The sequence below is a fragment of the Podarcis pityusensis genome (assembly GCF_964106645.2).
Source record: "Podarcis pityusensis genome assembly, chromosome: 12".
In the NCBI taxonomy this organism is placed as follows: Eukaryota; Metazoa; Chordata; class Lepidosauria; order Squamata; family Lacertidae; genus Podarcis; species Podarcis pityusensis.
In genome coordinates, this window is record NC_138037.1 from 51273254 (window position 1) to 51288057 (window position 14804).

General features: G+C 42.2%; 1 protein-coding gene across 2 annotated transcripts in view; it reads right to left on the reverse strand.

The window, feature by feature from the left end:
• Positions 1-225: 225 nt before the first annotated feature.
• Positions 226-14804, reverse strand: part of DCLK3 (doublecortin like kinase 3) — a 30711-nt gene continuing 16132 nt past the window's right edge. For both annotated transcript variants that reach the window (XM_080975822.1, XM_080975823.1), the window contains exons 2-5: positions 12819-14698; positions 6302-6434; positions 4697-4864; positions 226-3800 (exon numbers count right to left, since the gene is read on the reverse strand). In XM_080975822.1, the coding sequence (XP_080831948.1) occupies positions 3604-3800; positions 4697-4864; positions 6302-6434; positions 12819-14698 (2378 nt within the window). In that variant the 3' untranslated portion in view covers positions 226-3603. The remainder of the gene's footprint in view (positions 3801-4696; positions 4865-6301; positions 6435-12818; positions 14699-14804) is intronic.

Sequence of the window (14804 nt, forward strand, 5' to 3'; positions counted from 1 at the left end):
GGAAAGTATTTATACTGTTACTTATCATTCATGTTTTTAATCCCATTGCTAGAAGTAATCAGGAATGTAAATCCATGTTGGCTTGATTAAGACCCATAGCATTTACAAGTCTACTATACACAGCTTCCTTCCTCAAAGTTCCCAAAATGAGCTTTCCCCACCGGAGGCTATTCCGTAAAGAGAGAGAGAGAAGACTGTTTAACAGACAGACACCACCAAGGAAGATATTCCTGAGTTTTTGTTTAATTTTTCAGGGTTACAATCTAGAACAGTAAAAACAAGGGATGAAAAGTTAGAGAGACAAAAAGAGGGCTGGCAAATTTGCAGCGGAGACCTGGCAACAGGCTTTGATTCCTCCCACCCCGTGAAACTGAAGATGGAGAAGGAACAAAGGTGAAGCTCTGGATGAGTTGTGTCGCAATCAGCCACTTCCATGCTCCATATGAATTTCCATCCATTTCCATGCTCTAGCTGAATCTACACATGTAGACCTGTTTCCTTTGTAAGTAGTAACCAGAGTTGCTGGGGAAATTGGAACTTTGTTCTGGAAACATGAAAAATTGGTTTCTCTAGAGTGAACATCAATTTGATTGATTGATTTGATTGATTGATTGATTGATTGATTGATCAGTCTTCTTATTTCTCCCTGCATATCACAACATTATCAGGGATACAGACAGTCAAAACCAGGGACGGCTCAAGACATTTTGGCACCTGAGGCGAAAAACAAAATGGCGTCATCCTGCCCACCTGGGAGGTAAAGGTGAGCAAAGATCTACAAGGGAACAAGCGGGGAATAAATATCTACATCAGGAACAAAAGGGGGAGGGAAGATCTGTATTGGGGAAAAGTGAGGGAATCAAGTCAACCTTACTCAAAGTGGGAATCAAAGGCCATAATCGGGGAGAAAGGGGCCTGCTCTGAATCACACCAGGCAGGTACAGACCCCAGAAGGCAGCCCCTGGTATTTCCTCCATAGCGGTGGGAAGAGACCTCCTATTTACTGAGGCCACTTCTATTCATCAGATCCAGCCTCCAAAGACCATGCTGCAGCCATCACTGCAAGCAATGCATTCCTTGGAGGCTGGATCTGCTGCCCTGCAGATACTGCCATCTGAGGCAGTTGCTTCCCCTTGCCTCATAGGTGGGCTGGCCCTGGTCATAATTCAGTTAAAGGTAGAAGCTGGAGCCTGACGTGAAGGAGACAGAAGCGAGTGAGCAGGGCAGGGCAGATGGCAAACTTCCCAGCGTTTTTACCGAATCCGGCAGCCCCAGTGGCTTTAGATGCTAATGTTGCAAACCCCCGGGGCTGGAATGTATGCAACCTCAGAATTTAAAGTTTCCTGGTTGAAGTGCCAGACTCACTGCTAAAGTTTATGTTGAAGCAGGAAATACTCGTATTGTTTTTTCTCTCATGGGCTGTACAGAGCAACAACTTAAATATGATGTTCCAAAGAAAGTATGAGAAATTAAAGATTTGAATTGCATAATATTGGAAATAGAAATATCTGTTGCAGCATAGATTTGTGGACTGACTGTGTTTGATACCATATCTAAAAGAAAAGGAATCTGGTTCTTATATGTTCCAACACTTCACTATTTATAAGGGGATAAAATTTTTTAGGCTATGAAAATAATTCACATCCTATTAGCACAATATCCTATTAACTTTTCTCATATTTTCTATTAACGTGTCCAGAATATTATATTTTTATGTGTGTGTATTTGTGTATATCTGTATATATCTATATATATCTAAATACACTTGAAACAAGGTTCCCCCATACACAACACGTACAGGGAGAACCATCCCAGTTCGTCAACAATAAAGGATACGAATGCTTTAAATCTACAAAGAAAAATATAACACCAAGGCTGAATTCAAGAGCCAGGATCCAAAGAACACGCAGCTCATTCTAGATTCCAAGGAAGCTTTTTGCTTATGATTCTCAAACAGCCAATTGTGCCCCGTGGCAGGCCTGGGAAACTGTATCTAGCTGGAGGAAGGGTCCTTAATAACCAAGTCACTGACAGGTGGGCAGGGAATTTCAAAGAAAGGAACCAAGAGTGCTCTCTACATGAGCTCCCAATGCTTCGTTTATAGCCTGGTTTGAATTCAAGCCAGAGATACAAAGGAACAATGTCCCTGCAAAGGAAGAATTGAGAGCACGCTCCCCTTATTTGTCTTCCTTTTTGCCATAGCTTCTGCTTTAGCCGAGTTTCCTGCGTTACAGGGGAGTGGATTCCCTAAAAACTCCAAATCCTACAATTGTATTATTCTAGTTGCTGCTTGAACTCACCCTTGCCTGACATCATATACAACATCAGACCAGGAGAAGGTAGTCGTGGTTTTGCTCCAAAAAACCTGGTAGGTTAAGCTCTGAAGCCTGGCAGATCTAACTAGACCAGAAAGTCGGAAGTTCCCTATCACTGCCCCTTGCAAGCTGCCTTTGTAAATTGAGGACACTTTCCAAAAGGAAATACAGTGGTACCTTGGAAGTTGAACGGAATCCATTACGGAAGTCCATTCAACTTCTAAAGTGTTTGGAAAGCAAGGCAGGGCTTATGATTGGCTGCAGGAAACTCCTGCAGCCAATCGGAAGCCACATCGGCCGTTCAGGTTCCAAAGAATGTTTGCAAACCAGAACAGTCACTTCCGGGTTTGCGGTGCTCAGGAGCCAAAATGTTCGTCAACCAAGGTACAACTGTACTAACATATACTCTTTTAGGTAAAAAAATGCCATTGGGCACACACATTCACAAGTCCTCATGCACACTTAAAAGTAGTTCTTAGGATCCTGACCAGTATGTAAACTTATGAAAACATGTGGACGGATTACAAACAGAACCAATATTATCCATTTAAGTTAACAGTTCAACAAGGACTTTGCAGGTAGCATTTTCAAAGTGAGTTCTATTTAAAATATGCCTCCACCACCACGACGTGGCGTCTTAACTCCAAAGAAAAGGTGCAGGTGTAGACGTTGGAAGCATTCAGAGAACTAGATGAACATTAAGGCAGCCTTTTGGTGCACACAGACATACCAAAAAGAAAACAAGGACAAAAATCGCATTTTCATGGGCCAGAAACTGAAGAAGCTGCCTCATCTGGAGTCAGACCCACAGTGCAGCTAGCTCAGTACTGAACACAATGACTGGCAACAGCTCTCTGGGGCTTCAGGTCCTACCAGGAGATGCTCTGGGTTGAATCTGGTACCTCCTGCGTCCAAAGTAGATGCTCTACCATGAAGCTATGACCGGCCCAGCTTCCTTCTGCATCTGGAGAGCCAGTGACAAATGTGCTAACCAGAAAACTGAAGGCCAATTCAGTCCTCCGCCAAAATATTTCAAGGCTGGGTTCCCAAGGTTGCTCAAACAGGCTGTTCACCACCACCCCTGCCCCAAGTATTTAAACAAAAAAAACAACTGTAGAAAGAAGGAAATGGGGCACATAACATCACAGGAAACTAGCCAATCAGTTTGGGGGCACAGCAGGCTTTGTCTTCATACAGGAATAATGGATTTCCCCTGAGCTCAGTCCTTAAGAGTATATGATAAGTGTGCTTTTACAGTGGGCTCATTAAGTACACCTGGGTGCACCTTTTACGAGTCTTTGTTGCTAGCTTCAGCCTTGCGCTGGCTCAGAAAGTGGCGTTCAAGATTGATGGTCACCTCCCTCTGGAGGTTCCTGCTGCTGTTTTTCCCCGCTGTGTGAATCCACAGGTGCTGAAGAACTTGCTGGGCGGTGTAGCGCTTCTGGGGGTCAATCACAAGGAGTCTGCTGATCAGGTCCTTTGCAGCTGTCAGGGGCAAGAACAAAGCAGTGAGCGTTAGTTGTTTGGAACAAACTGGAGAAATGGGGTGACAGTTAACAGTCAGTATATAATAATAATAATTTATTATTTGTACCCCGCCCATCTGGCTGGGTCCCCCCAGCCACTCTGGGCGGCTTACAACAAAGATTAAAAATACATTAAAATGTCACACATTAAAAACTTCCCTGAACAGGACTGTCTTCAGATGTCTTCTAAATGTCAGGTACCGGTAGTTGTTTATCTCTTTGACATCTGATGGGAGGGCGTTCCACAGGGCGGGCGCCACTACCAAGAAGGCCCTCTGCCTGGTTCCCTGTGGCTTTGCTTCTTGCAGTGAGGGAAACAGCCAGAAGGCCCTCGGCGCTGGACCTCAGTGTCCGGGCAGAATGATGGGGGTGGAGACCAGTAGGTCTAATTCAGGCATCCCCAAACTCGGCCCTCTAGATGTTTTGGGACGACAACTCCCATTATCCCTAGCTAGCTAACAGGACCAGTGGTCAGGGATGATGGGAGTTGTCGTCCCAAAACAGCTGGAGGGCTGAGTTTGGGGATGCCTGGTCTAATTCATCAGAATATTCAACAGATAGGGCGGCTGCAAACTCTACCACACCGAGTGAGACTTGCAGGCAGATCATGGGAGAGGTTTTTGCTGCCCGTGGCAATGTTAAGAGTAGATCTCAAGGCAATTTTAAAAACAGCATTTTCTTATCAGATCTAACCAAACTCATAACGCTAAAGTTTAATGGTATGTGCCAAAAAGACCAATGAAACTAAATTCTGCACTTTTCGAGAAAGACAGATGCCAACAACATAAATCACAGAATTGTCCAACACACACAGTCCTGGCTATCAACTCCCCAGTCTGCTTTTAGGAAACTTACCAGCCGAAATGTTGTCCCAGTATGGTGAGAGGAATTCATAATGCCCAAGTTGTATGATTCGAAACAGCTCCTCTTGATCTCTTTCATGACTCCGGAAGGGGGGGAATCCACAAAGCAAAATATAGAGTATAATGCCAGTAGCCCACATGTCCACTTCTAGTCCATAGCCTATGGGAGCAGAAAGATAAATCCAGAATCTTTAACATATGCAACTAGTTTATAAGGAACAGCCGCTTTCATTAAAAAACGTAAATGAAATATTGGAGTAAAATGAAAAATCTCCTTTCAAATGGCAGAGAGATTATACTGTGCACATACGTGCCTGGTTAGACGTAAGCTACATTGGTCTTCAATGGGACTTACTCAAATGTAAGGGTGCACAGTTGTCAGGGACTGGGCAGAGGAGGAATGACCCTTCCAGGGAGGAGGAAGAGGAAGACAGTATAGATTTACAACAGGGGTTTGAGGGAGGTGGCAGCTCAGAGGAAGATGAGGGGAAAAGCTGGGAAACCATGGGAGAGCCAGAGCAACACCCGGCTGACACGTTGTCATTAGAAATGATTCCAGACCCTCCATCTCCCAGAACCCGGCGAGCCTTGAAAGTAGGAGAGCAAAGAGCTCAAAGACAGAGGGCACTTAGCAATACCCGTAGAGGCGGTGATGATGATGACAAATGAGGAAGAGGGAGAGACGGGGGGGTGGAGATTCACTCAGAGCAACGCCATTATCCAAGAAGCTGGGTTCTACAGCCTCTCCCTGCAAAGACGGTAAGAAACTTTTCCTTGTCTTTATACTTTCCTGGGCAACCAGCCGGGAACCGATGACAGCATCCTGACAATAGTAGTGCAGTCTGTGTGCTTCTTAATCTTTTTAAATTTGGGAATCCCCATTAAACTTTCTCTAGCTTTTCTATCATCTCCCATTCCCGGGACAGCACCAATAACCTGTTCTATAAGTAAGTTGTGTGCAAAGAATCTGATATTGCAAGTTTCACTAATACCAACACCACCTTTAGCAGAGAAATAGGATGTACAGGGAATCATAAGAATAAGCAGCAGTTTTTTAAGCTCTCTTTTTTCCAAATCACATTAGGATGATGGAGCAGTGAGGGTGCTGTCACTTCCCCGGAAAGGGGGGGGGGGAATCCAGTGACTGCATTCTTCCAAGATGCAATCCACCCTGGACTTTGTTAGAAAGCAAGGAAGGTATGACCTGCTTCAGGTTTCTACCCTTTCTTAGAACATCACAACCTAAGCTTTCATGCTACAAAGCCAAGAGGGAAGATTGCCCTACAGCTTACAGAGCAGTGGTTTTCAAACAGATTTTCAAAAGAAACCCAGTATGGCCTGTCCATCAATTCTAACACTATTAAGGAATGGAATATGGAGAACTGGGATACATAAAAAGGTAAAAAGAAGTTAGTGGTGATCCCAATATCCTACAGCATATTTATCTGCCCTGTACAAGCTCTCATCCAGAAGACAGCAAACTGCTGGGGGGGAAATTATATTTCTTGTTCAATACTGCATCTAACAAGTATTTGAATCATAGGACAATGCACTAGGTTACTTGGAGCATATTAAAAGAGTTAAACTTTATATTCACCAGTCTCAGCCAGTATTTCAGGAGCAACGTAAGTTGGAGTTCCACACACGGTGAATATGGGTTTGGTCACCTGTTTTGCAAGGCCAAAATCTGCTAGTTTCAATGTGGTAGTTTTGTCTGGATTACGCTGGACCTGTGCAGGAACAAAACAAAAAAAAAATTCAGAACAAGCTGCACCTTAAGAATATAAGAAAACAAATAACTTTTGCCTTAACACAAACTTAACACGGGCTTTCCAAAGGAAGAGTAGCATTTATTTCTACAGCACATGCAGGTGGGAAAAAGCACATCATATATGCTGTCACTTGTGAGTTTTCCCTTGCCACACATTGCGATGTCATGAAGTGGTTATAAATATCTTTGCTGATTCACAAAAAGTCCACAGATACGATTCCCCCCTGCCCATTTTTTTTTAATTATTATTATTATTATTATTATTATTATTATTATTATTATTAACACTGACCCTGTAGTTTAAGTAAGCGACTATACTTCATCAGGCCTTTCCTAGCGGGGGTTTTAATACCTTGGACAGTGTTCTGGAGCAATGATCATAGCTTAGTCCTAAGTGGTAAAGCTTTGTATATGAAAAGGTCCCAGATTCAATCTCTGGACTCCAGATAAAAGGCATATTGGGGAAAACATCTCCCTAGGATTCTGTGGAGATTAATTTCAGTCAGAGTAGGCTATAATGAGCTGCTAGATGAATCATTTGTACAAGGTAGGTCCTTGTAACTGTTATAAGAATTTTAACATCTTATATATAAAATAAATGTTCATAAATGTACTAAGCAAACACAAATATGTAAACCACCTGTCTGAAACCCACAGAAAAGTCCTGAAACCATTTTCTCTCTCCCAAAATGACCTCAAATATTTCTCTGCAAGGTCGAAGGAAATGGGAAATCTCCCCATTGTCTCTTTCACAAATCCTGTCTTAAGGGCACATTTAAGATATGAATAGGGTGTGAGCCTGTGACCTGGATTCAGAACTGAGTAACAAAAGAGTGGCCAAAACCCAGATAATGCAATCAGGTAACTTGCCAGACAGTAGATAAACAATGCACACAGATTTCTGTTGTAGACCGCCTTTTCTGTGATGTAGGTATGATGTATCGGGGGGTCTTGGGCTACACCCCTTCTGTGATGTATGTATGTATGATGTTTCTGGGGGTGGTGTTGGACTCCAGGGCAGGCAATTAAAAATGTCTATATAAGTGGACTGAAATGAAAAAAGATTTAGAAATTTGGTCAAATTTGAAGTTATCGTTGCTAGGCCGAATTGCTGTGATAAAAATGAATGTATTGCCAAGAATGTTATTTCTGTTCCAATCACTGCAAATTTTGGACAAAATGGACTGTTTCAAGAAGTGGCAGAGAGATATTTCCAGATTTGTCTGGCAGGGCAAGAAGCCCCGTATAAAATTTAAGATTTTAACTGATGCTAAAGAAAGAGGTGGATTTGCCCTGCCAGACTTAAAACTTTATTATGAATCAGCTGCTTTTTGCTGGCTGAGAGAATGGATGCTTCTTGAAAATACGGACGTTTTGGACTTGGAAGGTTTCAATAATGTATTTGGTTGGCATACATATTTGTGGTATGATAAGGTCAAAGCACACAAAGCGTTCAAAAACCATATTGTAAGAAAAGCACTGTTTAATGTCTGGATAAGATATAAGGATTTGTTAGAAAATAAAACACCAAGATGGCTGTCACCTATGGAGGCAAAGGCCCAGAAAAAACTCAATATGGAAGCCAAATGGCCAAAGTATTGGGAAATCTTGGAACAAGAGGGTGACAGATTAAAATTACAGAGCTTTGAAAAATTAAAAAACAGAGTGCGAGATTGGCTCCATTATTATCAAATAATGGAGGCATATAATCAGGACAAAAAATTAGGTTTTCAAGTGGAAAAATCAAAGCTGGAAACAGAATTGTTAGACCCTAAAGTTAAGAATCTGTCAAGAATGTACAACTTGCTATTGAAATGGAATACTCAGGATGAAATGGTGAAATCTGCTATGATTAAATGGGCACAGGATGTTGGACATAATATTATGATGGCTGACTGGGAACAGTTATGGACCACTGGTATGAAGTTTACGGCATGCAATGCCTTAAAAGAGAATTTAATGAAAATGATTTACAGGTGGTACATAACACCAGTCAAGCTTGCAAAAATTTATCATTTGCCTGATAATAAATGTTGGAAATGCAATGAAACTGAAGGCACATTCTTTCACCTTTGGTGGACATGCCCAAAGATTAAGGCATTCTGGGAGATGATTTATAATGAAATGAAAAAGGTATTTAAATATACCCTCTTAAAGAAACCAGAGGCCTTTCTCCTGGGCATGGTGGGCCAATTGGTGCCAAAGAAGGACAGAGTTTTTTTCATGTATGCTACAACAGCAGCAGGAATACTCATTGCAAAGCACTGGAAGACACAAGACCTACCTACCAGGGAAGAATGGCAGATGAAGCTGATGGACTACATGGAATTGGTGGAAATGACTGGCAGAATCCGAGACCAGGGAGAAGAGTCGGTGGAAGAAGATTGGAAAAAATTCAAAACTTATTTACAGAAATATTCTAAACTTAATGAATGTTAGAAAGATGCTGGAAAGAAGTTATATGACTTTGGTAGAAATATTATAAAGAATCAAGTATGAATAGATTGACATTGGGTAAAGAGGTAAATTTAAGTCTAAAAACTGCGTTAAGTTAAATCATGGAACTAAATTTGTGAAAGAGGGAAAGGACTTGCTGGAATATTTAATTGAACTAGAATACAAAAAAAGGTGTGAGGAAGTCGAGGAAATAAGCAAATGAAAGATAAGGATATGAAAATATGTGGTTCTTTTGTATGTTGGTTTCTTCTCTTTTGGGTTTTTCTTTTTTTCTTTAAATGCTTTTGTTTTCGTTTCTTTTTCTTTTTGTATTGTTGATGTTTTGTACTATTGTATTTATTTTTGTTTTCGAGGCTTTGTAATTGTTTATTGCTCATATTTTTCTTTTGTTTTTCTTCTGTTTTTTTTTTTTGCAATGTTTAAACTTCAATAAATACTTTATAAAAAAATAATTTAAAAAGTCTATATAAGGGCTTGCGCGCATGGCTTGGGGTTCCTCCTCCTCTCTCCTGCGTGTGGGGGATCACCCTGTTGCAACAGTTAATAAAGATCAGGCTTACTAGCTGCTTTGCTTCTCAATATTCTCTGGTTGGTCTCGTGTTATTTTCTCCTACCGATAGAGAACCTACAAAAGGACTCTATATGGGCTCTTGGGTATCCCATAAGGGAAAAGGAGCAGGTTTTTTTACTTATATCATAACTATATCTCAAATGACAGAATTATATTCCAAATTACAGTATGAATTTATGTGCAAGTCTTTACAGTAACCTGGTTAGCAGGTCACTAGTGATTTCAGGGAAAGAACAAGTGCCCACGGCTGCACGCTTCAAATCTTTGCATTTCTCTATGCTGTATCTCTTTACAACACAAGATGGCAATACTACATTATTATTTCAAAACATTTGCAGGAACTAGACTCCCTCTATATTCCCAGGCCTGCATAAAACCAATGGAACAGCACAAAGCCTTGTCAATACAGTGGTACCTCGGGTTACAAACGCTTCAGGTTACATACGCTTCAGGTTACAGACTCCACTAACCCAGAAATAGTACCTCGGGTTAAGAACTTTGCTTCAGGATGAGAACAGAAATCGTGCTCCGGCGGCGCGGCAGCAGCAGGAGGCCCCGTTAGCTAAAGTGGTGCTTCAGGTTAAGAACAGTTTCAGGTTAAGAACAGACCTCCAGAACGAATTAAGTTCTTAACCTGAGGTACCACTGTATTCTTTTCTCTATAACCGCTTAAGCTTCTATTAGCACCTAAGTGTAATCTCCATTTCCAAGCTTGCTATTGTCAAAGAAACTGAAGTGTGCTTATGCAATGCAAATTAATCTCAAGTGTGGAAGGTGGTGGACTCTCCTTCCTTGGAGGTTTTCAAGCAGAGGGTGGATGGCCATCCGTCCTGGATGCTTTAGTTGAGATTCCTGAATTGCAGGGGTGGATCTAGACGACCCTCAGTGTTCCCTACATTTCTATGATTCTATAACTGGCAATGTGTTTCATCCTTTGCATTCTCTTTTGTACAATTTTGCGTGGGCAAGGGGCTGAAATGCTATGCAAAAGCATTATCAGAACGTTTATTAAGCAGGTGGTGTCGGGTGATTCAAATTCAAAGGAAGAATCAGGCAAACTAGACGGAAGGAGGGACTTTAACTAGCAAATATATTCATATAACGGAGAGAAGAACTACAGGGAAATGCCTCATCAGAAACAACTGGTTCCACTTGTCAACCTCTGCCCATCTACCCACATATCCATCCCCACTCCCATCACGGACGGACCTCAAATACCTTGGCCTTCCCAGTTCTACACCAAGGGTGCTTTTACTGGGATGAGGCAGGCTGCTGGTGGTGGTCCTTGCCTCCTGTCTTCCTTTTCCTGGTCCCCAACCGCACATCCATCTTCGCTGCTAACCACTAGAAAGGCCCCACCACCTCAATTTACCTATGTGGCTGTTTTCAGCAGAGGGGAGGGGGAAGCCAGCCTAGACGAGAGCTGGAGACTACCAGAATCTGCCTGCTCTTCCTCCTGTCACAACAAACAGTTAAATCAACACTTCTTACTCAGATGCATCAAGTATGTGTTTTGGATGGGGGACGTTCAGGTTTCTGGTTCGCTAGGAAGGTTTTCTGTCCGAGGGAGGCTATAAATCTGCTATTTATTGTTTTAGCTTCCTTGAATTTTCAAGCCCTGGGTACAGAAAATCAATCTCAGAGAAAGGGGGTGGAAGAAGAAGTACGGCTGCGAGTTTGAGAGGAGATATGTGGGAGGAAAAGAGATGTAATCACTGAACTTCAGTATCACAGACTAAAAAGAAAGAGACAAAAACAAATGAGGTGCCAGTACATAAGGTATCTGTTCTAGTCAGTATATTTTTCCTTGCAAGTACGAGTTATTCTCTTATGAAACCTGTGGATTTTTCGTTAAAGAACAAAAGCAAAGCCAGGGAGCCACACAAAAGCTGTTTAATGTGCCTATTTACCTTTAAGTTAAACCTTTAAACACCACCAAGGGCCTTCTAGTGGTTCCCTCACTTCAAGAAGTGTCACTACAGGGAGGGCCTTCTCGGTAGTGGCACCCACCTTGTGGAATGCCCACCCAACAGATGTCAAGGAGATGAATAACTGCATAACTTTTAGAAGACATCTGATGGCAGCCCTGTATAGGGAAGCTTTTTAATGTATAACGTTTTATGTTTCTATATACAGTGGAACCTCTACTTACCACCATAATCCGTTCCGGCGGCCCATCCTTTAGGCGAAACGGGTCGCTGGTAGAAGCGTCGTTGTATCGCAGCAAACCTGGTACTTACTTCCGGGTTGCCACGGTCACAACTTGGATCGGGCCCAAGCAGAGGCGGTCGTAAGTAGAGGTTCTACTGTATGTTGGAAGCTGCCCAGAGTGACCAGGGCAACCCAGTCAGATGGACAGGGTACAAACAATAAAACTGATGTTGTTAATGTTGTTGTTATTTAAACTTCTATGCTGCCATTCATCCGAGGATGGCAGGGTGATTTACAATATAAGAACACAAATATATGTAATATGGTAACAAACAAAAACTGTACCCCCAGCATCTAGTATAGTTAGGCAAGACCTAGAATATTGTGCTCTGAGGGAGTCTTCACATTATAGGGCCTGAAGACTTAGGAATCTCTCCATATGTGCACAAACTAGAGAGAACCACAGCCGGTCAGAAGCTCCATGCAGCATATACACATATCAAACAGGTATTTATAGCAAGCCTGTAAAAAGTCACTTGCCTGAATAACAGAGAAAGGTACAAGTTACCTACCGATGAGAGGGCACAGAGGAAGTTTTGTATACTGAAAGAGGGTTGATTATTGTTAATTTTCAAGGTGTCACTATAGCTGACACTAATTAGCAACAGAAGCATGGATAGGCAGGCCAGTAAGGGTTTTGTGGGATAGTAGTTTTTGTGGACTTATTTGCAAGGGTGGTTTATAAGCACTGCACACTGCATTTTTAGTACCATCAACGTACAACTCTGAGTGCAAAATGGTGTCAGTTGTGTCCCAAGCAAGGATATTAGAAGTTATTCTGCGGCTCTCATTCCAGAAATAGCATCCTAACGTTCACACCCTACAGTGTATATCCATTTCCTGAAAATTAGTATTTTTGTCCAAAAAGAGCATACCCAACAAGTACAACCCCTCAGTTGTATTATTATTATTATTATTATTATTATTATTATTATTATTATTGATTGCTTGATTGAATTTATATACCACCCTAGACCCAGAGGTCTCAGGGCGGTTCACAGAACTAAATCAGAATATAATACCACAAAATATATAATCAAAATAAAAACAACAACCCCATAGACGCCGCCCCGCCCCCCTCCCAGCACATTTCCCAATACTTACCAGAAGATTTTCTGGCTTAAGATCTCTGTGGACAATGTTCTTGCCGTGAATATAGACGAGAGCTTCGCACAGATCGGTTATCATGAGAGCAGCATCACGTTCTGTGAATTTCACACTCTCGATTATGGCATCAAACAGGTCCCCACCGGGAACGTACTCCAAGATTAGGTATATTTCTGCATCGGTTTCAAATACTTCAATCAAACTGACAATGTTTGGGTGGGAAAGGCTCTTTATGATCAGTATTTCATTTTCAAGCATGTCTTCCTTCCCTTTCAGCTTGGACTTATCAATGATTTTCATAGCATAGTTCTGATTAGTGTTGCGGTGATGACACTCCATCACAACAGCAAAGTTCCCATCTCCAATGGTTCTGCCAATCTCATAGCTCTTCTCCACATCTGCTCTGCTTGAGACATCATGTCTCAGCTTTGCGTCACTGGCCCTACGTGTCTTGTTAATCTCTTTGACGACTTTATGTTCTTCCTCCCTTTCATGCCTAATTGGTTCACCCTCACTATGACCTACTTTCTCTTCTCCTCCATTAGCTTCCTCCTTCGGTTTCCGTACCTCTTCCTTATTCCCCTGAATTTTCAATGGTTTTTCAGTATCTGTCCGAGAACCCTTGATCAACCAACAGCTTTGGTTCACTCTAGAACATTTTCGGTGCTCCTTCTTCAATTCATAGGCATCTCCTACTATGGTACGCTGACTTTCTATGGGCTTCATCTTTCCCAGTTCTTCATCATGATTCTTATGGCTTTCCAGAGTTTGCTCTCTGTCAACGCTCCTTTTTTGCTTCTCTGAGTCTTTTTTGGCATGGCTGAGAGGGGCTGTCCAGGTACTTTGACAAGCAGCATCGTTCCATGTAATTTTGCCCTCTTCCGCGGAGCTTTCTGACAATTTCCTGCAATTTCTCAATTTCACTGGCCTTTCTACATGATATCTCTGACACGTTCTCATACTCAAGTCCCTGCTCTCAAATGGAAGATCAGTCTGTCTTTCCTTCTGCAATTTTTGCCTGAGTTCCCTTTCTCTTTGGCACTTTTCACATCTCACCATCATGTCCGAACTCTTTTCTGCTTCACTTTCAAAGCATTTCTCTTGATTAAAATATCTCTCGCATTCTCTCGCTTTTCTAGATGGCTTTGCATCTTGCTCTTCATTCCAGTTATCTCTGACCCACCTCTTTTTGGTCCTCACCTTCTCCTCTTGCCTGACCTTGGTCTGAACTTTCACTTCATGCCTATTAATTAGTTTAGGAGATATGGCATCCAGACAGTTCTTGGCAGCTATGGGCTCAAGGCTCTTTTCCAGTTTGGAAGACTTTTCATACAGCCTGTTTTTGGGTTTCTGAGTTTGTTCCCAGTTTTGTGTGGTTCCAGTGCGGGGTGCATAGGGGTTGTCAGGGAAAAGCTCTTGGATTGCAGCCTCCAGGTTCTTTGGAGTTAGCTGTTCCTTCCCCATAGCTATAAAGGCATCGCCTTCTCTAAAGAAGTCAGAAACACTTCGGATTTCCCTTCCCTTCAAATTATACAGTTTTCTCACGCGGTCATTCTTCCAGCGTGGAAACCCAAGGGCTTCTGAGATGTCAGCGATCAGTTGTTCAAATGTCTGGACAGATCGGCGATTTAGGAGCAGCGTTATCTTCCTCACTGTGTGCCCACAAGGTTTTACGACAGTGACAATCCTCGGCTTCACTGGGCTGTTCTCGGAATGAATTGTGTGGAAACCAGTCCGGGAATTAATAAATGGGGAACTGAAACAGTTTGTACCAAAAAACGGCTTCCCAAAACTTCCACGGCCAATTGGTGGGCAAGTGCCTTGTAGTCTTCTCTCCGTTATGCAGTTTAAAGAGTGGTCAAAAAATCCTCGAGGTTCTGCAAAAGAAAAGATAGCCATTCAACTTTTGTTCCCCAGAAACTTCGAGTGAACATTTTCTGCAAGTTGGGTGGGCCTAATACACAAAAACTAAGACACTCAGAC